This window comes from Microtus oregoni, unplaced genomic scaffold (assembly GCF_018167655.1).
Source record: "Microtus oregoni isolate MIOR12 unplaced genomic scaffold, Mior012 000015F_ref0000493, whole genome shotgun sequence".
Classification (NCBI taxonomy): Eukaryota; Metazoa; Chordata; class Mammalia; order Rodentia; family Cricetidae; genus Microtus; species Microtus oregoni.
Genome location: NW_024543074.1, coordinates 8008835 through 8034103, shown reverse-complemented (window position 1 = coordinate 8034103; position 25269 = coordinate 8008835). Strand labels below are relative to the sequence as shown.

General features: G+C 38.3%; 1 protein-coding gene across 1 annotated transcript in view; it reads right to left on the bottom strand.

Moving 5' to 3' along the window:
* The window catches only part of Stxbp4 (syntaxin binding protein 4), a 161446-nt gene that overhangs the window by 123448 nt on the left and 12729 nt on the right, over positions 1-25269 (bottom strand). The window contains exons 2-7 of the mRNA XM_041663812.1: positions 17602-17683; positions 16872-16999; positions 14885-15017; positions 6207-6313; positions 5824-6043; positions 4868-4946 (exon numbers count right to left, since the gene is read on the bottom strand). Of these exons, the coding sequence (XP_041519746.1) occupies positions 4868-4946; positions 5824-6043; positions 6207-6313; positions 14885-15017; positions 16872-16918 (586 nt within the window). The 5' untranslated portion in view covers positions 16919-16999; positions 17602-17683. The remainder of the gene's footprint in view (positions 1-4867; positions 4947-5823; positions 6044-6206; positions 6314-14884; positions 15018-16871; positions 17000-17601; positions 17684-25269) is intronic.

Below are 25269 nucleotides of genomic sequence, written 5' to 3'. Positions count from 1 at the left end.
CTGGAGACAATTTTGAGGGTTCCCCTCCCTGCATTGTGTAAAACCCCACCCAGTAAATCTTGCCTACTGCATTTATGCAGAAATGTAAACGTGGATCTGAGTTAATGCTAATTCTATCCTAGAAAAAGTCTGTTAATGTTTTAATATTTTAATTTTATAAATGACTTACTTAAATACATTTCTTAGTAACTACTTTCCTATTCCAAATTCAAACAGTTATTCTTATAGCCATTGGTACAAATTTCACTTTACAACGGAAAGATCTGTGCTCTCATCAGCACTGTCTCTTAGGGACTGTGGCCCCTCACTGATCTGAGCTCTATGCTTTTGTTCATGACACATTCTTAAATTAAGATTAATGTCTTCTGCCTGTTTCCTTTAAGACGAGGATAATGCTTGAGTTTTGAGAAGCTGAGGTGTCTTAATTTTTTTTTGTATGGTATGATGAGCTCGTTGCTGTAGCCTGGTTTTGGAGGTAGAGGGAAAGACATAAAATTGACTCTCCAGGAAGAAGCCCTCACTTCTGCTCTAAAACCATGCTCTTTCTCTGGAGACCTATCTGAGCTACATGTTAGCTTATGTTTCTGCAATATGATTAACAATAAAAATATTGCTGAAAATATACCATGTACCAGTTACAATGCTAAGCACTTGACATGTGTGACCTTTAGTCTGTAACTTCTTACTGCAACCATCTAATGGTCATGGAGCTAAGAAATCAGGATCAAGGTTTAGGATTTCTCAGGCTGCTCCTGTGTTTTCCTGTACAACATGCAGTGCACTGGCTATTTCTACTGATTGTATCGGAGCTGCTTGCTCACTCTCTCCTTAGTCTACTTTGTAAATGTCTTTACATTATTGTGTACCATACAAAATCCATGTGCATGTATAAATCTATGAAAAAATACATGTACATTTTAATGTTTTTTTTTATTTGAGTGATGAGGACGTTAACCTCATCAATTATTTTACAGTAATATTAAGTAACTCACAGAGATCCTAAATCTCTCTGGAATTCCTGCTGTGCTGTGCTTATTGTTAACTAGGTAATGTACACTGAACAAATGGCTAAAGGGACTAATTAGCTTGGTCACTTTAAAAATTGGAAATTTACTACATACATGATAGATAATTTACAATATAATCAAGGAATAAAGAGCCCTGACTTTCACCACTGAGCAACTCTGACCGACCCAGCATCTTGGATTATCTGCTTTATTCATCTATCCTCTTCTTTCCAGATGAATTCTCAATTTAAAATAAAAACAGTGTATCAAGAGACTGGATGTTAATTACATGACAGAAATACTAATTAATAGTATTTCCAGGAATCACTAAATTGTAGTAATTAAAAGGTATATAATTTTGGCTAAAAATTACTAACCCACTGGAAGATACTTCTCCCGATCAGAGGAAACATACGTTGAATAGAGCATAAATCCCCGGAAACTCTGTCTCGTGGTGACTGTTTTTCTTTTTTTGTGTGCTGGGGATTGAATACAAATGTTCATGCCTGGTAAGCATGTGTTCTTCTACTAAGCTATACAATTTGTCCATGTTGCAGTAGCAACTTAATCTAAACTAGTTCTCTTTATTTTGCAATTCTTAGCAAAAATAGTGGCATTAAAATTAATAATGTGGTATGGGAAGTCCTTTTGTTATGTGTTCTTTTTATTGGTTAATGAATAAAGAATCTGCTTGGGCCTATGACAGGGTAATAAGAGCAGGGCAGAAATTTCAAGAAGAGAGTGAGAGAGGAGAAAAGAAGGCAGAGTCAGAGAGATGCCATGTAGTTGCCGAAAGAGACAGATGCTGGAACTTTACCCAATAAGCCACAACCTTGTGGTGGTACACAGAATAACAGGAATAGGCTAATTTAAGGTATGAAGAGTTAAAAAGCCTGAGCTAGCAGGCTGAGCAGTGTTTTAATTAATACAGTTTTTATGTGATTATTTGGGGTCTGGGCAACTGGAAACAAATGAGCCTTACAAATTGGTGCCCAATGTGGGCAGCTACATCCACATAAAACCTGAGAGAACTTGAAAAGAAATCTAGACACAAAAAATGGAGTTTAGCACAGTTTCTTAGAAGCCACTTTTTTTTTTTTCAGATGGTCTGTTTGCTGGCAATGAGCAGGGGCCACCATGGCTCCTTTAAGAGAGGTCTTCCTGATTCAGCATTGGCAGCAAAGCCTGTGTGGCTTCTTGGGCGGGGGCATCCTGGTTAGTGCTAACAGTACAAACAGCCCTGGCTCTTTCAGGAGGCCTATAACTTAAATGGAATCTGTTAACAGCATGTTACAAATTGCTTAATAGTGACAGAGATCCACTGTGACCCTGTAGCTGGGGTGGTTGCATGGCTCTCAGGCAATAAACATGCCTCTGCCATGTTGGACTAGGCGGAGCCAAAAGGCAGGGCTGTGGTGTTGGTCTTAGTCATGCCCACTGCACAATTCAATGTCTCTCTATACAGGGAATTGAATTGTACAGGCTGCTAAGCTAAACCTATATCTATAATAATATATATATCTATCTATATATTATATATATATAGATTATTATATATATTTTAAAGGTATCTTGACTGGAAAATTTGGGTCTAAGAATGTGTAACTTTGGAAAAGACGTTCTGCTATTGTTTCCACAGAGAATGAAAACCAATGAATTTTTTTTTCAAGATTAATGTGGTTTTAGGGACCAAGACCCCCAAAATCCTCCATAACCTCCAAAAATACTTTACACAACAACAACAACAAAAAATACTCCCAAATTCCCAAATACTGCTTATAAATGTTTGTTTACATTTAGAGGGGAATATGATATAGATATAAATACTTTGCATTGGTATGGATCTTGGTTTATTGATAAAAATTTAAGGTCAATTTTGTTATATGTATATTTCTGCTCTTGATTAGGATATTGTATTTGTGCAGCTCATTTAAAAATGTGATGTATAATTAAAAAATATAAGTGAATAGATAGTCATCCTTAATAGTGAAGAATATAGTCATGTTAATTAGGTTTTCTAGATGAACAGAGATATATTTCAGATGGATAGGTATTCTTCAAATCTTTCAAAGACCTACAGAATAAGGCATTTAAAATGTTTTAAGAACTTAGGACTTTTCATGACAATGAGACACATCTGCATCTGACAGCACCAATAACTTCAAACTCATAAGTTTGAAGCCATTTGGAGTTTGTTAGCCATTTGGGCAAGAAACTGCTGTTTTCTGGACTGCTTGATGGTATGCTGTATAAACAGGACATGCAGGACCCACAGAAAAATGATTGCTGAACTTGCCAAAAGAAGGTGAGACAGTCCTTCTGGGTTCCTGCTTCATGAAAGAGTCTGCCAGACGTTCTGCAGGAGACAGAAAAAAGTGACTGACAAACTGCCAATATAAATGGAACTGTCTTTAAATTTTCCTGCTTCATAAAAAAGTCTGCCAGATACTATGGGCCTGTAGGCTGAAGATAGATGCCCTGAAATTACATAAGGACTTTGGGTGACTGTCCAGGCAGAAAGATGTCTCTGTCAATTTTAGAGTTTTGCAAGTTGCTTACAATGCACTTCCTGTTAACTTAAGTAATATTTTAACCTTCTGGGTCTTTGGTGGAGTTAAAGAATAAATAGTTATAATTATAGCTTTCCTTGCTTATGATAAAAGATAAAATAAATATAAATATTATAACTGTATCTGTAATTCTTAATTAATACCTGTTTTATATATGTAATTTTACTATGTTAAATTAAAACCTTTTTATTTGTACAGGAAAGGAGAAATGGTATGGGAAGTTCTGCATATTGGTTAATGAATAAAGAAGCTGCTTGGGCCAATGGCAGGGTAGAAGAGAGCAAGGCAGGAATTACAAGAAGAGAAAAGAAAGGAGTCAGAGAGATGCTATGTAGTTGCCAAAGGAAACAGACTCCGGAACTTTATCCAGTAAGTCACAACCTTGTGTTGCTCCACAGAATAATAGAATGGGCAAATTTAAGATGTAAGAGTTAGGTACAAAAACCCTGAGCTAATAGGCCAAACAGTATTTTAATTAAGGTAGTTTCTGTGTGATTATTTTGAGTCTGAGCAGCCAGGAAACAAACAAGCAGTCTCCACCTTACATACATGTGGGTTGCACTTTGAATTATAATTTAGCAACATGTAACTATCCTTTTAGTTATATTGAATATAGTTAATAAATTGTCTTCTTTAATTTTAAGAGATAATTTTGGTGTAAGAATTATTTTTCTTGATATTTGAGACAATAAGATCTTTATGGTTTGATAAAAATCCTTTCCTATGTGCAGCTTAGACAATTTTCATTTTATTTTATTTTTAAAATATCACTAAGTCACTTTAGGGTGATTCAAAACAATATCAAAGTCAGTATTGCTGTCGTTTCTAATTTATATCCACACAGTATCTTCCAAAACAAACATAAAAAATCAAGCATTTTTTCAGTTCTGTCCCATCTATATTGTGTTTTCAGTGGTGAAGTGTTATATCTCATGAGTACTTCAGTAAAGGGCAATAAATTGCATATTGGCTATAGAAGCCTTTCATTATTTAATTATAACAATCTAACTATTGCAACTTTACAGACATTTATTATAATGTACTTCTTAAAATGTATTAATTATTATAATGCACTTCTAAAATTTCAACTCTATGTTCAAATAAATTTCCAGCGAAAGCAAAAATTTAACAGGAAGCACCAAATAATCCATTCATTTAGCTCTTTTATTCACTGAAGGAAGAAAAGCATAATATACCCTTCTTTAAAGTCTATTGAAAGTCATACTATGAATTCATCATTGAGAAAGGATAATTGAAGAACAAAATTACAGGAATTAAATGGAACTTTACCTGAACTGGATGCGTCTGTAGGGCTGTTGTCCAAAGAAGTAATTGGAGTATGTTCTGTTTTATTGTATCCATGTTTTGTCTGTGAAAGAAAATGAGGGAGACGACGTTTTATTTTCTAAAGTAGATCAAAAACTAAACTAGATGCTCATGTTAACATTAATAGAAGGTTTAAAGAGATCAAAGCAATATTACAAAAAGTATGAAGCTCCTAATATTTGGTATGTTTATCTTCAAAGAAAGCATTTCAGAGTTGAAAGTAATAATGATTTTATCTGTGCAGTGTCTAAGATAACAGAACAGAATGCCGTGTCCCTTGCCTTTCAAAAGATGCAGTCTAAGGACTCATAGAAACCAGGCTCTCTGATTACCATATACCTGGAACAAAACTTAGCCTATTGACTCAAAGTATACCTGATTCTTGTTTTATTTTACTCTGAACACAAATTTAAAGAATCTAAAGTCTACTTTAGAATTGTGATTTAATAGGGCAATGTAGCAGATTGAAAGCAATTATATTAATGTGGATATAAAAATTCTCTATTTTATAGAAATCAAATAAGTGAGGTGAACTATTTCATAGGACACACATGTGGGGGTGAGAGAAACACTATAGATGAGATAGTCTGGATTAACCCCAGTACGTATGGAAGAAACTAGGGACTGAACACACACACATACACAAACGCCCCCTCCCCCAGAGTACCTATACACAGTTAGGCAGAAGTGCTGTCTAGTTGTATGTTGATGCTTTATTAATTTTTTAAAGAAAGGATACATTGTCTTAAAAAAATCTATGTTTTTGCATCATAAAAACCTAAGAAGGGAAAAAGTCTTTCAAGGAAATACTAACTTATTAATAAGCATTATTAATGAAATTACAATTCTATGTTGACTAAATCAACATAAAAAACATAAATGCTTTATGGACTGAATATTAAGCTGAAATTTAAGAGTACCTGAATTTCTTTAAAAGAAGGTAAAATGGGGTTCTGAGTCTTGGGAGTGGATGAAGTCTTTGGAACTAATGCTTCGGGGGGAGGGGAAAGAAGATTAAATGCTGAGGTTTGAGGTCCACAGTCTTCTGAAGCTTGTAATGGGGATGGACAGCAAACATTTCCTGGATGGCCACTGTAAGATTTTTGTCTGATAAATGCTATCTGCCAAGGAGATTCTGACCTACGATGAAAAGAAATCACTTTGTGGATATGCAACAAATACAAGCAAATTCAAAGATATTGTTTCCAGTAGAGTAAAAAACCTTTCTTTACAGTATTCTCAATCAACACCTTTTGATGTATATGCTAAATGACTCATCCTATCATATGGATGGAATTGTTACCTCAACTTGGCTCTGGTAATTATGCTTTTTGCTTCTTCAAATGATACACCAATCATAGATTCCTTGTTTACTGAGACAAGTTGATCTCCTGGCTTCAAACGTCCATCCTAAAAAAAAAAAAAAAGTCAAAAAGAAAATTATAAAAAAAGATTAAAATCATTTTAATAAAATTAATATAACAAAAGTAATTAATTTTTATGAATAATGTCATAAACACAGAGTGAAAAAAATTAGAGACCTCCAATAGCAAAATGTTTTATTAATGCCTGGTTAAGGAATATACATAAGTAAAATTGTGGGTTTATTCAACAGCCCTCATGCTAACGAATCTGCCTACTGTAGAAAACAGGCCTGTATTCCAGGAAGACACTTGTTCTCAAAGCTTAGCACTATGAGTCTGATAAGATTCTGACTGATAACGTGAGCCAGCACTCACTGTACATTGAGTATTTCAGAACAGGACACTCATCCACCCTAGAATAAACATTCTTGCATCTTTCCTCTGGTTAATGGAGATGTGAAGATACATGAACATACAGTATGTACCTACCTACACACACATACATATACACATATAATACAAACATGCATGCATATAAATTCACACAAACACACAAAATGTCCATACAAGCACAAATACACTGATATTTTAAAAATGAGGTTAAGAAACATAACTATATTGATACTATCCAAATCTCAGTTAATAATCGAGCATCATCTTTTTTTCTGCTGTTATTTATTTATTTATTAAAGATTTCTGTCTCCTCCCCGCCACCGCCTCCCACTTCCCTCCCCCTCCCCCAATCAAGTCCCCCTCCCTCGTCAGCCCAAAGAGCAATCAGGGTTCCCTCCCCTGTGGGAAGTCCAAGGACCACCCACCTCCATCCAGGTCTAGTAAGGTGAGCATCCAAACTGCCTAGGCTCCCACAAAGCCAGTACATGCAGTAGGATCAAAAACCCATTGCCATTGTTCTTGAGTTCTCAGTAGTCCTCATTGTCCGCTATGTTCAGCGAGACTGGTTTTATCCCATGCTTTTTCAGACCCAGGCCAGCTGGCCTTGGTGAGTTTCCGATAGAACACCCCCATTGTCTCAGTGTGTGGGTGCACCCCTCGCGGTCCTGAGTTCCTTGCTAGTGCTCTCTCTCCTTCGAGCATCATCTTTACTAGACTTGCTAGTCCTCCTGTGGCCAGGCCACTAGGCTGTGCATATAGCATCATGGCCACGTCACGCTGATTTAACTGGCTGTCTCTGTTAAGCCCTGGCCGTGTGCATAACTACAAGTACGTACGGCCCAGCATTATTAATTTACTAGACTGATGTGGTTGCTGGGCCAGCATCTTAATCACTTAATTTTTTTGTTTGTTTGTGTGTGTATGTTGTTTTTCTTTCTTTTAGTTCAACTGAGAAGGAAAGCTCTGTTCTTTAACAAATTCTAAGGATGAACTCTTTTTTTCATTAGTACAGACACAGAAAGTATTATTTCCGGTACTATAGAAAGAACAAAGGATTAAATTCTGAGTATCCTCCAAAGTCTTGCTTGCTAGAAGACTGGCTCATGGCTTGGCGTTACTGGAAGCAGCTGAAACTTTGGGAGGTGGGTGACTGGGAGGCACTGGAAGCACAGAGGACAGCCCCCAAAGAGGATTATGAGATGCTGCTTTCTTCTCTTTGGTCTCCTGGACCTGAGATGAGCATTTTCACGCCATTACATCCTGCCAGAATACGTTGTCTTATGCCAAAAGAAATGGGCCAATCAAGCCGGGACTGAACCATGTAAGTGTTTGAATCCAAACAGACCATCGGTTGGCTAACTCAGGGATCTAGTGTAGTAATGGAAGGTTGACTACCACACAAGGTTTAAAAAGGTTGGTTTTTACTTTTGATAGTGTTGGAACAATCTCTACAAATTCAAGATCCTCGAGTGAAAATCTAACCTGAGCTAGTAGAGTGCTCAGCCACAACTGGGACGGCTATACCATTCCCTCATGGACAGCTCAGGGACATGGCTGAAGATGAGGTAGAAATGTTCTAAGAACCAGAGGTCAGAGAGAACTGGAGCGAAACAGTATCCATGGAACATGACGAGACCATTACATCCATGAGCTCACAGCAAATGTGGCTGCCTGTACAATACCCGTAACACAAATGATCAAGCCGATCGACATGCCAGCATGAACCTCATACCTGAGAGGGAACAGCATGGAGGTTAGCACTCAGATAGATCTGGATTTGAATGTGAGCTCTGCAATTACTAGCTAGATCTTTGTTAACAATGAGAAAAGGGGATGGGAGAGCACATCCTTTCACCTGGAACCAGAAACTAAACTACAGACATCTGGAGCTAACTCCTATATTAATGTCTGTTACAGAAAAGCACCGTGGGATACAGAGGAAAAGGCTAAAAAAGCCCAGATGGGAGAAAGGGTTTAGACAGACCTGCAGCTTCCTGCCCTCTCTTCTCACGCTACACAGATCCCAAACCTGTATGTGTTAAAGGGACACCTTGCAGACTGTACTAGAAGGAGGAAAGAAGGCCTCTGGTCACAGGCTTCTAGTATGTAAACATATTTCCACTTTTGAACATGTCTTTGCAGCAGTTAGTGCTTGTTTTTACCTCTGATAATGAAATATCAGCTGATCAGATGAATTTCTGAACCTGTTTAAAAGTCAGAGCATGTGAATAACAAAGTCACTTTTGTAAAAGTCTGGCATCCTAAGAGAGTGGATTCTGTCCCAGGTAGCCTACATGCAATATATGTGCAGATACGACTTGAGGAATGCCGAAGTCTCTACCACTCACAGGTTATGGAGCAGCTGTACCACATGGCAGGCAAAATGCCAGGCATGTCTAAATATTGAACTTCAGTTTGAACCCTCTCTCATTTGATGGTAATGTACATGTCAAAATAATAATGCGCTCCTGGTCACTTAAGTTCTTTCTGTTGTAAACAGCTGTCATTGTTCATTTCAATTATGATTATATTATAAAGTTTTAAAATAACATATTATTGCATTATCAGAAGCCATCTACTGAGCATGATTCTGACAGAATTAATTCATTATTCAGAAAGGAAATGGTGCTTCTGTGAGTCTTTGAGTTTCTTCCCCAAGCTATGAACTAGATGTAGCCTTCTTTGAACTGCAGTGACTACTGTAAAGATAAGAAAGTTGCTTAATGTCTCTGAAACTCTCTACTCATTTTCCTAGCAAAAAGTTGGTGCAAGTACCTACAATACAACCTTAGTGTAAAAATCAAAGAATCCAGGCAAAACACACTGTAGGTGGTCAATAAGTTGAATCTGTCCCAGGTTAGCTATGGTTCATCTTCAGGAGTTCAGTTACGTTGCTCTTGCGAGAGAGCCCACAGCTAGGAAAAACTTGAAACCCCTTAACTTCCCGAGCCTGTTGGAAACTAACTACCGTTCCAGCTTCACCTCACACCTATCTTAGCGTAAAAGTTCCTCCTCCTCTTCTCAGAGAGCGCTCCTCACACCAGCTGTCATCTACATAGTTCAGTGATTTTACACATGGCCACTTTCATCAAGAATGCTCCCATCTGCTCTCATTCCTCCACAGGATGAACCCTCTCACATCACAAGCAGGCTAAACACCATCTTTCCTGAACAAAACCCACACTTACTTACCTCTGTCATAGCACCTACTTTATACTGACTATCCTACTTCATTTACTTCCAACCTTCCCAAATTATAACATATTAATGTTGATAGAGCTCTCAGATGAGTCCCACTTAACCCTTGGTTGACCAGACCCTGCTACCATGCGGTTCCCTAGCACAGTGCAAAGGAATCTGATCGGTCAACAATAAGCGAATGAGGTCCAGGAACTGGCCTGAGGAAGTTAATGCAGTTATGTAACAATGAAAACGACAGCAGCAAGGAGGAGAGTGATGCTGCAAGGTGAACTGTCCTGGCTGCTGCTTCCTCGCTGTTTACCAATGGGATGGTTTCTGTCTTCCACAAGCCTTGCCTTCTGGTGTATCCAGAGGCTTTGGGCAGAGGTCAGCCATGTGCTCAGCATCTCCTCCTCTGAAGTGAAAGATGGCCTTCCAGGCTTTGTGAGCCATGATTAACTGTAGATGCCTATGTCAATGGGACCTTTGTCTTTACTTACAAGGTTGACAAAAATTCCTCAATTTATCAAAGCTAAGATGGCAATAAACTCCAAGGGATTTTCTTTCTTTATGGAGAGAGAAAGAATATTGACTGCCAAGTACACCATGGTACTGTTGTGAGAGGCAGCGCAAACTCAGAGCTAGGAGAGTAAATATACCCTTACAGGCAAACAGGCATACTGCATAGCTACATATATGTTTATTATGTATAGAGTTTATATATGTATGTTAATCATGTCTTAGGATCGGCTAGATGAAATATGAAATGTTACTTCATATTTGCAGAAGCTTTCTCCTTTATCTTATCATAAACGAAAGAAAGAAAACATTCAAAAATTTCAAAATTATTATCCATTATCTGATATACTGGGCAAAAAAGGAGACAGACAGACAGAAACGTGACAGATTATGGCAACATCCATTCATTAATATCTGAGTGAATCACCCCGAGGCAGTCACTGTAAAGAAGCTAGACGGCAGTCCTTGCCATTGACTAGGCAGTGGTTCAGCCTAGTAAGATGATCAGGGAGACTGATGGTCCATTACAACCTGAGTTAGGTGACATGAAACATGGGAACAAGCACTAGACACACACACAGGAATGATAAAACCTGGCCTTATCTGCAGGTGCACTGGAGGACAGGAAACAAATCCTCTGCCAAGTGTTCTTTAAACTGATATCTGGAACAGTAGAATGGAAGGAGGTGCCGTTCCCAGCTTAACGGAACAATATACCTACGCAGAGATAAGGAAGGGTTGGCTCTGTCAGAAACAGGGAATACAAGCTTGTAAGTGGAGAAATGGAGAAAGAGAGCTGAAGGCAGAAGGGGGTCTACACAGAGGCCTGTAAGTTACTAATACTAGTTAAGGGAGTTTGGTGGGAAGGGACATAGGCAAGGTGCATTAAGAGCAGATAAAGCTACCAAAAATGCCAATAAAAACCAATGCCAGACTAAAGAGAGAGCTTAGAGAGACTGTTCAGTCAAAAGACTGTCTGTTATGCAAGCAGAAGAACCCCAGTACAGACTCCCAGCACCCACAAAGAAAATGCATGCAATTCCAGTGCCGGCAAGGGAGAGAGAAGCGGATACTCAGAGCCAACTGGCTAGCCAGTCTAACTTCATCAACCAGTTCTAGGGTCGGTAAGAAACCCTGTCTCAAAAGATAACGTAAAGAGTGACACTGGTGTTGACTGCTGATCTCCACTTTCATGTACACATACATGTACCTGTACGTACACACACACCACACAGACACACAGACGGGGGGGGGGGGAGAGAAAGGGGAGAGAATGACTAATAGGCTCAAAAGAGAGCAAAAAGGTCAATAGCATGTGCTAAAATAAATTAAAATACAGTGCTATGATATGCGAAGAAGGAAATGAATGGAAAGGAGTTTTGAAAAGTAGTTGAGAAGAGGCTTTTACTTAAGAAATGAGAAGAAAGTCTGAGATAAGGATCATGGCTTGTGCCATTGGACCGCAGAAATGTTGCTTCTGAGACACATCTAGGACAGCTAAGTGAAGATTTTCATCAGGAAATTAGAAAGCTGAATATAAAGATGAAGCGGGTGTTGAGTCAACTGGTTTAGGAATGTTCTTTGAGTACTCTAAACTACCAGGGACTAGCTAATGGTATGGAAAGGAGCTTCAGATTCTCATAGTTCCTTATTCAGAACCTGGTGCATTTGTTCTCAGTACTGACTGCTTAGAGTTCTTAGAGCTAACACAATTCTGCTACAGAAGATCTGATGCCCTCTTTTGGCATCCATAAGTATTGCAAACATATGATAAACACACAGAAAAAATGCATATGCGTGTGCACACGCACACATACACACACACACACAGAATTTTTAAAAATTATACCCTAGTTAAAGCACATATGAAATTCAGAAAATAATTAACAATTAATAAGTCTGGCATTTTAGTACAGAAAACTTTGCAGCCTATGTTTCTATGAATATAACTACCATGTAGAAATTTTGTACAGATTAAAATTGTATTTTTATGTTAGATTAGTGTAATACCAGCTAGTCAGGAAGCTAAGAGAAGAGGGTGGCTCAAGTTCTACCCAGACTCCCACTTTCATGTACACATACATGTAACTATACACACACACCCACACCACACAGACAGACAGACACACACAGAGAGAGAGAGAGAGAGAGAGAGAGAGAGAGAGAGAGAGAGGAAAAGGAAAAGAGAGGGAGAGAATGACTAATAGGCCCAAGAAAGAGCAAAAAGATCAATGGTATATGCTAAAATAAATACAGTGCTAAGATATGTCCAAGGCCAGCCTGGGCAACTTTGTAAAACCTTGTGTCAAAAATAAAAGACTAGCAAGAGTGATAGGACACTTACTTAAAATAGAATCTAGATCACTAGAAGCATATTATCAATAAAATATTTTCAGTAAATATGCATTATTTTGTATTTGCATTTAGCATTCTGAAGGAAATATTTACAAAATAAATATAAGGACAGGAGGATTACTTATTCTTCTATATGTCTTTCTAATTGGTTTTCTTCTTTTGCATATGACCTGAACATTAATAACTTCATGCTGCTCTCTAGTGGTAAATGCAGAAAACAAGCCATTAGAAAGTTTTGTCTTCTAGAACACCTGAACCAAGAAAAGGTATATATCATGAGCATAATTCTTAATCTGCTATATTTACAGCAGGAAAAAAGCCACTTAAAATTACTATGTTCAATCTATTAGTCTGATTTAAAGTATTTATGGAAATGAAAGGGTATAAATTTTATCAGGCACCTTGAACTATTATTGCACCCTACCCAAAGTATCTTAGTTAGCAGGGCATGGCGATCTTTAATATGAATGTCTGAGAGGTTGAATTAAGAGGACTGGCATGAGCTGGAGGCTGATGTGGGTTATGCATTGAGTTCCAGGTTAGCCAGATCTAAAACAAGGTCTCCGTCTCAAACAGGCAAACAAGCAAACAACTTAAACTATACTAAATCCTCAAGTCTCCCATTCTCCCCACCCACATCTCTAAGCTTTAAAACTGTACTGAGAGAGAATCTCTTAATTCTTGCCAAAAAGATTATTGGGGAAAAGTGGATTGAATTTGTTTAACTTTAACATTAACCTATGCTGTCTAATGATTTAAGTTGAATAGCTTAAATGTAGATCTTTATAATACCTTAAACTGGCAATAATTTAGAATTCAGAAGGGATTTGTAAAGATGCTTAGTGTTTCTCTTGTGATGAAACACCATACCCAAAAGCAACCTGCGCAGGAGAGAAAACCATTTATTTCACTGACACTTCCAGACAAAAGTCCGTCATTGAGGACACTAAGGGCAGGAACTGAAGCAGAGCAGGAAGCTGGAGACAGGAACAGATGCAGAGGCCATGGAGGAATGCTTCTGACCTGGCTTGCTCCTTGTGGCTTGCTCATCCAGAACCACTAGCACAAGGTTGCCCACACCCATGATAGGCTGGACCTTCATGTATCAATCACTAATTAACAAAATGTCCTAGCTTTCCTACAGCCTGGTTTCTCAACTGAGTTTTTCTCTCTCAGATTACTATAGCTGTTTTTGTCAAGTTGACATACAACAAGCCAGCACAGAGATGCCTTCTGAAATGAACAAACCTAAAACAGGTCAATCCTCCCCCCCCCTCTCTTTCTCCTGAAACAGCTCAATCCTCTCTCTCTCTCTCTCTCTCTCTCTCTCTCTCTCTCTCTCTCTCCTCTTTTATCTTTCGTGAGGAAATAAAAATCTAACTGAAAAGACAAACTGTTTGCTCTGTAAGAGTCTACAGTGAGAGAAGGGTAAAAGTGAAATTATTTATTTAAGAAAACCCTGAAAGAACAATTTTAAGAATAAACTTAGAAGATCCTTAACCAAGATATCTAGGTTGACATAAATAAAACCTCAAAGGGGTGACAATGCCAAAATCATGACATTTTATTAACTAAGTTGCTGGAGTTTTGATTAAAATCAGGCCCTGACTTTCTTAGGCACCAGACAAAGAAATGGACGGTCTATCACATTCATGTGATTAAGGAAAAAAGGCTAGCCACTATCTGCACTTAATTCTAGATCTAGTTTCTCATTCCCCGGTTAAATCTCGTCTCTTGTGGACAAATAATAAGGCCAGCTAATAAGTCAATGAGAATTACTGCAAATCAGGAAATGAAACAGTTCAGTTTGCTGCTTCGTTTCCTTTTGCAATTAGGAGGGCAATCAGACGCAGCTCAAGGTCAGGTGACCAAGGTGATCCAAAGTCAGCAGGCACATAGGCAACATGTCTTCAGATACAACTTCTCTGAACTCTGCTTCGGAGATGATTTGAACAGTGTGCAATCAGAAGCAATGCACAACCGTGAGTTCGTGTCTGACATATTGATTACCTGCTTCCTGGAGAATTTATAGGGTAAAAGTCCTTGAGGGTAAAGGTCCCCTTGTAGCTTTCACTGAGGACATTCAACTCATATAAAAAGTCTTCCTGAAGGAAGAAAACAAATCTTGCCACTGGTGCATTTCTGTCATTATTGATTATTTTATGTTTACCTTGTAACAGTCGCCTCCAGGAACGACTTCCTCAATATATACCAATGGGCCTTCATTCCTGTTAATTCCACCTAGGATCTTTAAACCCAGGCCTGTTTCCTTAGTAACTGTAATCACTTGAAAGGCAGGATCCCTAGGATAAAATATATTAGCACTTACAGGTTAGACTAGAGGTCTATACATAGTTTTCTTTCAGCTATTTATTAGATCAAATTGTCAGATGTATAGAACCCAAAATAGTTAATGCATACTAGCAATGACATTTGAAGAGTATCATTGAAAAGAAGTCAAATGAATTAATATTAGTACTTTCATTTCTCACATAAAACATAAAACAATTAGTGACAGCAATATGTCTATTTCTGAGAAGTATAAGAAAAGCAGTTGTTAAATGTTGCTTAATTAAATTCCAGGATTTACTACAAAGGGCCTGAGATTTGTTTTTTTTTTTTTAATCTGTTTATAAGATTGGCTCTAAAACCAAACGTTTTAACGTATCAGGTAAACAACTTCATATTTATACATACTAAGAGCAAAATAAATTTACTTCCATGTGAATGTCAAAACATTATCCTTTTCATTTAGGAAAATTTTATTGTTACAAAGCACTTGCTTCAGTTGTAATTTCTGCTGCACACGAGAAATGCCACCAAAAAAGAAGTGCCAGAAGAATTCAACACAAGGTAGGTATGGCACCAACTTGTATTTCTGAGCAAGTTGGTCAAACCAAACTTAAGCAAAGTTAGAAACAAAGCTGGGCTTAATACATTTAATATTTGTAAAACCTTTGTTCTACTTGTTTACACACACACTTTCATTTTAGACTATTTTGAAGAGTGGAATATAAAAATACATACATACATATGCCTATATCTATTTTTGTATGTATACATGTCTATGCATTTGTTTATGCAAAACGAAGAACCAAAAACAACTGAAAGAATAACGATATTTATCTATAGGAAGACTGAGGGCACAGGACAAGACAAGTTAGAGGAGACCTTCCCTGCTTGAACCTTGTAAAACATACTTTATCTGTTTATAAAATATTTACCGGCTTCTTTGGTTGCTGTCCACAAACCACTTGGTAAGGAGCCTTTCTACAAGCCATCGTTATCTTTCCTACTTGAATTTGGCCTTTCCTATTGGATTACTTTAGTATCCACAGGATACTAACAAAATCAAGTGTGAGGAAGATAGATATTTGCAAAACACTTATGCTGCCCGCTAGGAACCATTCTGCTACTGTTTGACAAGGCCCAAGTTAGCCTCCTGAAGGATGAAAGATCAGATGGAAGGAGGGGAATTCAGTCACCCAGCCTTTGAGCTGAGCTGACAGACATTGTTATGCCATCTATTGCCCACCAGAATTTCGTAGCCAGCCCACAGAACTATAAGGAAAAAAGTAATGCTTATTATTTTCAGACATTTGGGGATTGTTAGTCAGCAAAAGCTAAACTTAGATAATTTCAAAAGAATCAAACCAGATTTAAAAAACAAAAAACCCCACAATCTGTACCAGGAATTTTAATGAGCATGCAGGGTTTACTTTGTAGGTTATTTACATTTTACTATGGTTTGGAGGGGTCCCCCAAAGGCCTGTGTTAAAGGGCTTGAAGTGCTACTTAGAAGTTACTGCTAGTATCTTCAAGAGACAAGGCCTAGTTCCAGGGCTCTAGATGCTGGGGGAATGGCCTGGGAGCGACACTGAGATCTCAGCAGGAACATGGTGTGGCTGTGTCTCCACAGGCTCAGAGAAGAGGCGTGAACACATGCTGAAAACTGAGCCAAGAGTCCTTCATGTTTCAAAGTTGACTGTCTCAGGTGTTACGATCATGGCGATAGAAAGCCCACTAGCACGCACCAAAGCCCCAGTAATCAACGTGTTATTTTACTCACAGCTCAGCATTCCTACCACACAGCCACAAAACAAAACTTCAGAGTGTATACCTTTCAAAACATATTAAATTACATTTTAAAAAATTACTTTTCAAGTAGGCTGGATGATCCTGCAGCAGATGTATATTTATTCATGCTTTCACCACAGTTGTCTTGGATTTAACAGCTGTGTAAAGGAAGAACTTGAAGAGTCTAAATATTCTTCTTTTCTTCAGACTGGAATAAAGAAAATTTTTCAAGTCTTAGAACATTCCAATGTAGCTCCAATGTTACATAAAGACATTATATAAGTGGGACTGAAGAGACGACTCAGCTATTAAGAGCACTGCCTGCTCTTCCAAAGGTTCTGAGTTCAAATCCCAGCACCCACATGGTGGCTCACAACCATCTGTAATGAGATCATGTGCCCTCTTCTGGCCTGCAGGCAGACATGCAGGAAGAACACTGTATAAATAATAAATAAATAAATCTAAAAAAAAGACATTATATAAGTGTGGCAATAAACAACATAAGCCCTTATATTTTTATTGCTATATTTATCATGGACTATGACATTTTAGTCATTGATGGTAACATCTGAACCATCAAGACAGCTACAGATAGATGAACTGATCCCAACATCACTATGAACATATTAAATTCATGCTCTTTAGTACAGGTGACGAATGCAGTGATGTTTTCAGCAGTGATTACGACTTCCATGAGTGATAAGCTTAAAATGCAAAGGACTGGAAAGTGTCTCCTGTAAGCACAAGGCTATGGAGCTCAGAAAAATAATTACAGAATATAGCTGAAGAAAACAGAAATTCCTATCTCACCAATTCCCCCGAGGGTCTTCTTGCAGATTCTATATAACTGCAGCTCATATTATTCCACTTCACGTGTTTCTTAAGCACTTTCCTATGAAAAGGAAAAAGACATGGTTTTAATGTCTTATATAACTCCACAGTGAATAATACAGCGTTGCTTAATTAAAATAAACTACATTCAGGCAGAGATTCACTATGGGTGTGTGAGAAATGCGAGTGAGGCCGAGGAACTTCCCTTTAACACCAGGAGTGCACACTACATGTAACCCTTTAACTCTCACTCAAGAGTACTCCTGGGACGGAGAGAAGAAACAGTCTAAGGATAAAGTGTCATTTTCAACCAAAAGCAGGTCTTTCCTAAAATTTCTTTTTAACTGTGACATGGTGTGAATGATTGAAAATAGCCAATACTTTAGGGTTGAAAACCACATCTGGATCCTTTTGTACAGTCCTCTTAACTAAAGAACTGAGCGAGGAGATTCAAAGGCATTGTGCTTCCCCACATCCATGCATAGTGCTTGCTTCCTCAGTTAGAAGTTGGGCTTTGGAGCCTACAGAAAAGATCTTGGCACTCATTTCTCCGGCCTCCAATTGATATTTCCAGGCTTCACTAAGTCTCAGCTTCATTGATACAACAGGCCCCTTGAGCAGTGATGTTTCTGTCAGAGTACGCACACAGAGTGGAAACTTACCAAACTGTTCCTTTATCTTACATTTGCTGTAAGTCAATCACAGAGTCAGAGAACTAAAACCAGGGGGTTTATCCTACCTTTTCCCCGACCATTGTACATAGGAGAAATAAAGACCTCTTCTCTGTAAAAACCAATGGAGCCCTGGACAAAGGAACCAACAATCCATCTTTAGGGACCTTAGTAAAGAGTTATACTCCCTGGGCATTAACAACATAGCTCGGCATTCCAGCACCTACAGTAGCATAGTGGAGGCACTCAGGTCATGAGTGGTCACAGAAATGATGCCATCAAGCCACTGCACTGCCATCAGCAAAATTCCAGTGGCACTCAGTACTAACCCCTAGGAAAGGAGAGGTGATGACTTGAAGACACAGCTTTGATTGATACTGACTCGGAGCTTGGAGCCATTGTGCCATAGAGAGCTCAATTCTAAGAGTGTTTGCACGGACTTTTCAGACTGCTTTAATAATGGAGCACAGGGAGGTCACAGCCCTTAAAAAAGGACGTTCAGATATAAAATAGGAGTAGCTACTGTTTATTGACACCATGTGTCAAAGATTATATGAAATATTTCAGAGGCACTTATTTTATTGTATATCACAGAAAATGTAAGAGATGTAAGTTGAAAAATCAAGAATTACAACATTGCCGTGTGCTAGTGACATGGCCTCAAAAGTCAACTGGCTTTCTGGAATCATCTCATCCTAATGTAGGAATAGCAACACTAGTACAAAGGATGATATGGAAAAAGGAAGGAGGGAGGGAAAGAAGGAAGAAAGGAAGGAGAAGGGGAGGAAGAAAGGAAGGAGAAAGGAACGGAAGACGAAGGAAGGAAAGAGGAAGGAAGGAAGGAGAAGGGAAGGAAAGAAGGAAAAAGGAAGGAAGGAAGGAAGGAGAAGGGAAGGAAAGAAGGAAAAAGGAAGGAAGGAAGGAAGGAAGGAGAAGGGAAGGAAGAAAGGAAGGAGAAGGAAGGAAGGAGAAAGATAGGGAAGAGGAAGGAAGGAAAGAGGAAGGAAGGAAGGAAGGAAGGAAGGAGAAGGGAAGGAAAGAAGGAAAAAGGAAGGAAGGAAGGAAGGAAGGAGAAGGGAAGGAAGAAAGGAAGGAGAAGGAAGGAAGGAGAAAGAAAGGGAAGAGGAAGGAAGGAAAGAGGAAGGAAGGAAGGAAGGAAGGAAGAAGAGGAGGAAAGAAGGAAAAAGGAAGGAAGGAGGGAGGAAAGAGGAAGGAAGGAAGGAAGGAAGGAAGGAGAAGGGGAGAAAGAAAGGAAGGAGAAAGAAGGGAGGGAGGGAGGGAAAGAGGGAGGAGAAAGGAAGCCCCAGCAGATTTCCAGTGGTTACTAAAGTGACCAAGATCCCCATCTAGTGGCAGTCTGTCCTCATAAAACAGAGGTCCTCAAGCCTCCTTGGAACACATCCAGAAGTAAGCATGTATTAATGCTAGTCTCTATACTGGATTTCATGTAATGACAAAATTTGAGTTTTAAACAAAATTCTATTTTAATGCATTAGAATTTAAGTGCCCAAATTATTTCACTCACTTAAACATGCTGAGCAGTGCACTAGCTGGTTACAGATAACAAGGAGCAGAAACCAGCTTCAGAGACAGACAAACAGATGCCAGAAGGTGTGGGTGTGCTGACAGTGCTGTTCACAGGGGGCTGAGGAAGTGTGGAGGAAGCCTGCCTATCCCAGAATCATTGCTGATGTTTCTGTGTTTAGTCATCACTAACCATCAGTAGAGCCTGGGCCACTGTAGGTTTTCTAATTCAGAAGCCTCTCAAGGCAAACATTTTTTTTTTTTTACACAAAATCTACAGAGAAACTATAGGATTTATCTATTATCACAGGCCAGAGGCCAAGGGTAACTTAAACTATTTTTTCTAGCATTAAAACTCAAGCCTTTTTTTTTATATTTATTTATTTATTTATTATGTATACAATGTTCTGTCTGTATGCCTGCAGGCCAGAAGAGGGCACCAGACCCCATTACAGATGGTTGTGAGCCACCATGTGGTTGCTGGGAATTGAACTCAGGACCTTTGGAAGAGCAGGCAATGCTCTTAACCACTGAGCCATCTCTCCAGCCCAACTCAAGCCTTTTCTATTCCAGCATGCTATGAAATAATCTTATGTGAAAAACACCATGCTAAGCCCGCCCAAACTAGATGTACGTTAATGGCAGTAACACATTATCTCTTTCCATGAAGAGTACAGAAACTTGCATAATAGCATGAGTTTAATCTTAGCCATCCAAACAGTCTGTGTGTGTGTGTGTTACTTGTTAACAGCCCTGCAACTGTGGATGCACACAGGTATATGGTGCCTCTAATTGGAGGTCAATGTCCGGTGTCTTTCCTTTCCCGCTTTCTCACTTTAATTTTTTTTTTTTTTTCTGAGACAGCATGTCTCGGTGAATCTGGAACTCACCAATTCAGGCTAGCTGGCCAGTGAGCTATAATGCTGTAATAATAAGAGTGGATGGCCACCCCAGGCTTTTTACATGGATTCTGTAAACTCAGGCCTTCCTGCTTGCATGGTAGACATTTTACTGACGAAGCTATCTCTCCAACCAAATCCAAGATTATTCTTTAAATTGATTTTTTATGTAAGCTCCTTCTCCCATGTTCATTTCCTACCTCCGTATTTTATTCATGCATGTGTAGTGTAAGTGTGTTTGTGTGGGCATGTGCATATGTGAGCGTGCAGGCAAGTACCTGCGGAGAGGCTTACATCAGGAGTCCTCCTTATTCCCCATCTTAGATTTTGAGGCGGAGCCTCCCACAAAACCTGACAGACAGAAATGCCTCTCTAGCTCCTCAGCATGGGGATGACCAAAGGATGCCATCACACCAGGCTTTTTATGTGGGTACTGGAGCTTACCAACTAAGTCATTAATTCCATTTCTGTACCCCTGGTTCTTTTATACAAGCTTGTAAACCGTTTAACCAATAGAGGTTTTAGCAATGTTATCCACAGTCACACATACAAGCATGACACGTAAGTACCCACCACTTTGACAGAGTGATACAGAAGTAAGAATTTTTTTCTTTTACTAAAAATATAAGCACTCAATGAAATATACTGCTTCTCTAACTTGCTGAGTCAGAAGAGAGACAAGATTAGGTCAGCAGAAACAGAAACTGGGAAACTACAGAATAGCATTTTCTTTAATAAGATGAATTCATTTCAGAAAACTAGGCTTTACTGTGATATATCAATCTTTCCTCTTATAACTTAATTAAACTATAAATAATCAGAAATCTTATCAGCTAAAAAATATCTGGCCATCATGTATACAATCTTTGATTAAGACTTGGTAATTTATAATCTCAACAATTTCTAAAATGAGATATTTTACTATATCAAATGCACAAAAAAGTAAAATAAGTAGGTATAAAATAAATAAGAAATGATAGTAAATATTAACAGGATGAAATTACCAGGCATGTCATAAAGAAACTGATACAAATTTCAACTACCCCCCCAATAATGTCTGTTATTCTAAATGTCACCAACATGATTAATTCCTAAATTTTTTGAAGTCTTAATGAAAATTGTATCTTAAGGAAGCCAGAGGTTTTGTTTTAAAAAAGCTGCTTATTTTGCCATTTTCTGTATTTTTTCTGTTCAATATCCACCCATCAGCACTAAAACTGCAAACACAGTTTTCTCTCTCTGTTTTTGGTTGTGGACATTTTATGTAAACACATGCGGCTATATCCACTCATCTTTGAGATTTCTGTACTTCAGTGTGAAATAGAAACTCCTTTCCCACTCCAAGGTAAATAAGTCAGTCCCACGTATTTTCTTTTGAGACTTTATGACTTCATTTAAAAGTCCTTGATAACCGCCTTAAGATGGATGTAGAGGACATCCTGGCTTTTCTCCCTGGAAGATCATCCCCACATCTGACCACACTTACAAGCTGTTTACCATCTCTGATTTGAGATGCAACCTTCAGACTAATTCTTGTATTTGAATCAATTCTTGCCATTTTCATTTGATTTCTTTGATTAGACTATTTATTCATGCACTAAAATTAATTAATTACAATTAATAGGCTTTATAATATGTTTCTACATCTTATAAAACAATTCTCCCTTTATATTTTATTTCGTCAACTTTTCCTAGTTGTTTGGGTTTTATATGTATATATTAATTTCAAATTTTCCTTAATTAAAAAAATGAAGCAATGGTATGTTAGAAAATTATATTATAAATGAGAAAGTATTAGTACCGATTTTTATGATCTTATTCTGATTCAAAGAACTTGGTATATTTTTTTGTTATATATTCTTTTGTGAATTCCTACACGGTTCTAAAGTTATCTTCATATCAATCTTGTAAACTGTAAGTTAGTTTTTCAATATTTTTTTCTTAAAACTTTTTTCAAAACCTATTTGGTGGGACAAGCACGAGTGTTGCAGAATATTAATTTGTGTTCCATTTGTTTATACCATGGAATATTTGTTGAATAATGCAAAGATGGGTTGCATTCTTTTATGTTGCATTTGTTTAACTCTGTGAAGCTGTGTTACTTTGCCTGTCTATAACACCTGATTGGTCTAATAAAGAGCTGAATGGCCAATAGTGAGGCAGAAGAAAGAATAGGTGGGCTGGTAGGCAGAGACAATAAATATAAAGTGAAATCTGGGAAAAGAAGAACAAAGAGAAAGAGAACAAGCAGAGGAGGATGATAGAGGCCAGCCATAGAACCAGTTATGAAGTAAAAAGACAGGAAGATATGCAGAAATGGAGAAAGGTAAAATCTGAGAGGCAAAAGGTAGGATAATTTAAGTTAAGAAAAGCTAGTAAGAAACAAGCCAAGCTAAGGCCAGGCATTCATAAGAAATAACAAGTCTTGTATGTAATTATTTGGGAAGCTGATACCCCAAGAGGAAAAACAACCAAAAACACATAAGGACCTGAGTTCTATCCCCAGCACCCCTGTATAAGGCTGAGTACCCTTGGACTCCCCATGCTGGGGACTTGAGAAGGGAGGGCCACTGAGGCTTGCTGGCCAGCAAGTATAGCAAACTTATGACTTCCACTGTTAGTAAGAGATGCCTCAAAAATAAGGTGGAGAGTGACAGAGGACACCTGATTGCAACTCCCAGCCCTGCAACATGCCCATACACACACTTAAGTATGCTCGCTCACACATGTACACTGAATACATACACTGGCACTCACACACCAACTACTTTGTAAATGATGAAAAGATTTAACTGTAGTATCTTCTAGGAAATAATTTCTCTCAGACTCCAAGCTCTGTAAACAATTAGATGTCTTAAATGAAAAAAGTTACTAGCAAGCCAACACACAGCAACACAAGTGTATACATGTGCATGCGTGCATGTACATACACACACCCTTTTATTGTAAACTGCCCATCTGCAACACGATGATTTATATACAAGTGCATCCTAACACCTCAGCACACACATGCACACAGATTCTCCTTATCATAAACCACTGGACTTCTTTCTGTTGTCATTTCAAATATTAAAATAATATATCTCGAATACTCATAAGAGCTTTTACAAGCACAGTCTAATACCCTACCCTTCCTTGACAGCATGCTGCTATATTCATTTCAAAGCATTTTACAAACTGTGAGGTCAAGAAACCCCAATGTCTTTGTAACCATTTGCCCTCAATAAAAAGATCACTAGAAGGAAAAGGAAAGACAAAGTGTGATACCCAGTCAAGAAGAGATTTGTTGGTTTAATAGCAAGACTCCAAAATCTAATAATGATGATAATAATAGTAACTCATAAGCCCCCTAAGAAAGCTTCTTTTCTGAGACTTCTGGCCATATAATAGGTCTCTGAAGATGCGTTTCACTATTCCAATCAAAACAGAGGGGACTGTTAGTTCACACTGAGTGGAAGGACTTGTCTTGTACTGGTAGAGGAGTAGAAAGGTGCTCAACGAGGCTCTTCCTAAAGGAGGGGACTGCTCCTCTTTCCAAGGATATAAGAGTGAAATTTTACTGGGGCTGGGGTATTCACATGCTATATAAAGAAACTAGTTTCTGGGTAGAGCAGTAAGGAAATATAGGATACAACATGATTTGCTCACCAAAGATATAGCTAATTAGTCATATTTATCTAAAGAAAGGAGGTTTACAAAACACTCTTTGAAATAAAAATTTAACCCATAAGTGATTGTGTACAATAGAAGGGAGTATCAGTGGGCACGGCTACATCCCTGTGATACCAGCACAGGGAGGTTGGGGAAAGAGGAGGCTCATGAGTCTCATGAGTCTTGAGACAGGGCTCTCCCTGTCTCAAGAAAGAAACAAAAAAGAAAAAGAAAAAAAACCAAAACAGAAAAAAGGAAAAAGAGGAGGTTAGAAAGAAATGAGAGAGGAACACAAAACATTTTAAGGACAGGCTTTTGGGGAGCCATAAAGGAGGTAAACACAAACCCAGGGTTTTTATTAAAGTCAAGATATCTTTTTTTTTTTTTTTTTTTTTTTTTTGGTTTTTCGAGACAGGGTTTCTCTGTGGCTTTGGAGCCTGTCCTGGAACTAGCTCTGTAGACCAGGCTGGTCTCGAACTCACAGAGATCCACCTGCCTCTGCCTCCCGAGTGCTGGGATTAAAGGCGTGCGCCATCAAGATATCTTTTTAAGAGTATTTGTACTTATTCTTTGAGAATATCATACATGTACATAATGTGTTTTGATCATATTCAACCCATTTCTTTCTCCAATTCCTCCCACACCCATTTTACAATCTCATGTCTTCCTATTTTCTCTTTTCTAAAAAGTAACCCGTTGGATCCAATTAGTTTTGCCCATATGTGCACGGGTATGGAGCCATAGGAGAGCTTCTAAAGATGGGTATTGCAACACTTTATGGATAGTAAGAGCTGACTTAGCAAACATATAGAATATCTGCTCATGAATGCCATCATGAGTAGTTCACCTAGATGGCACTTCTTGGCCTGTGTGCAGATATTTTTGTTAACCGGTTACAAGCT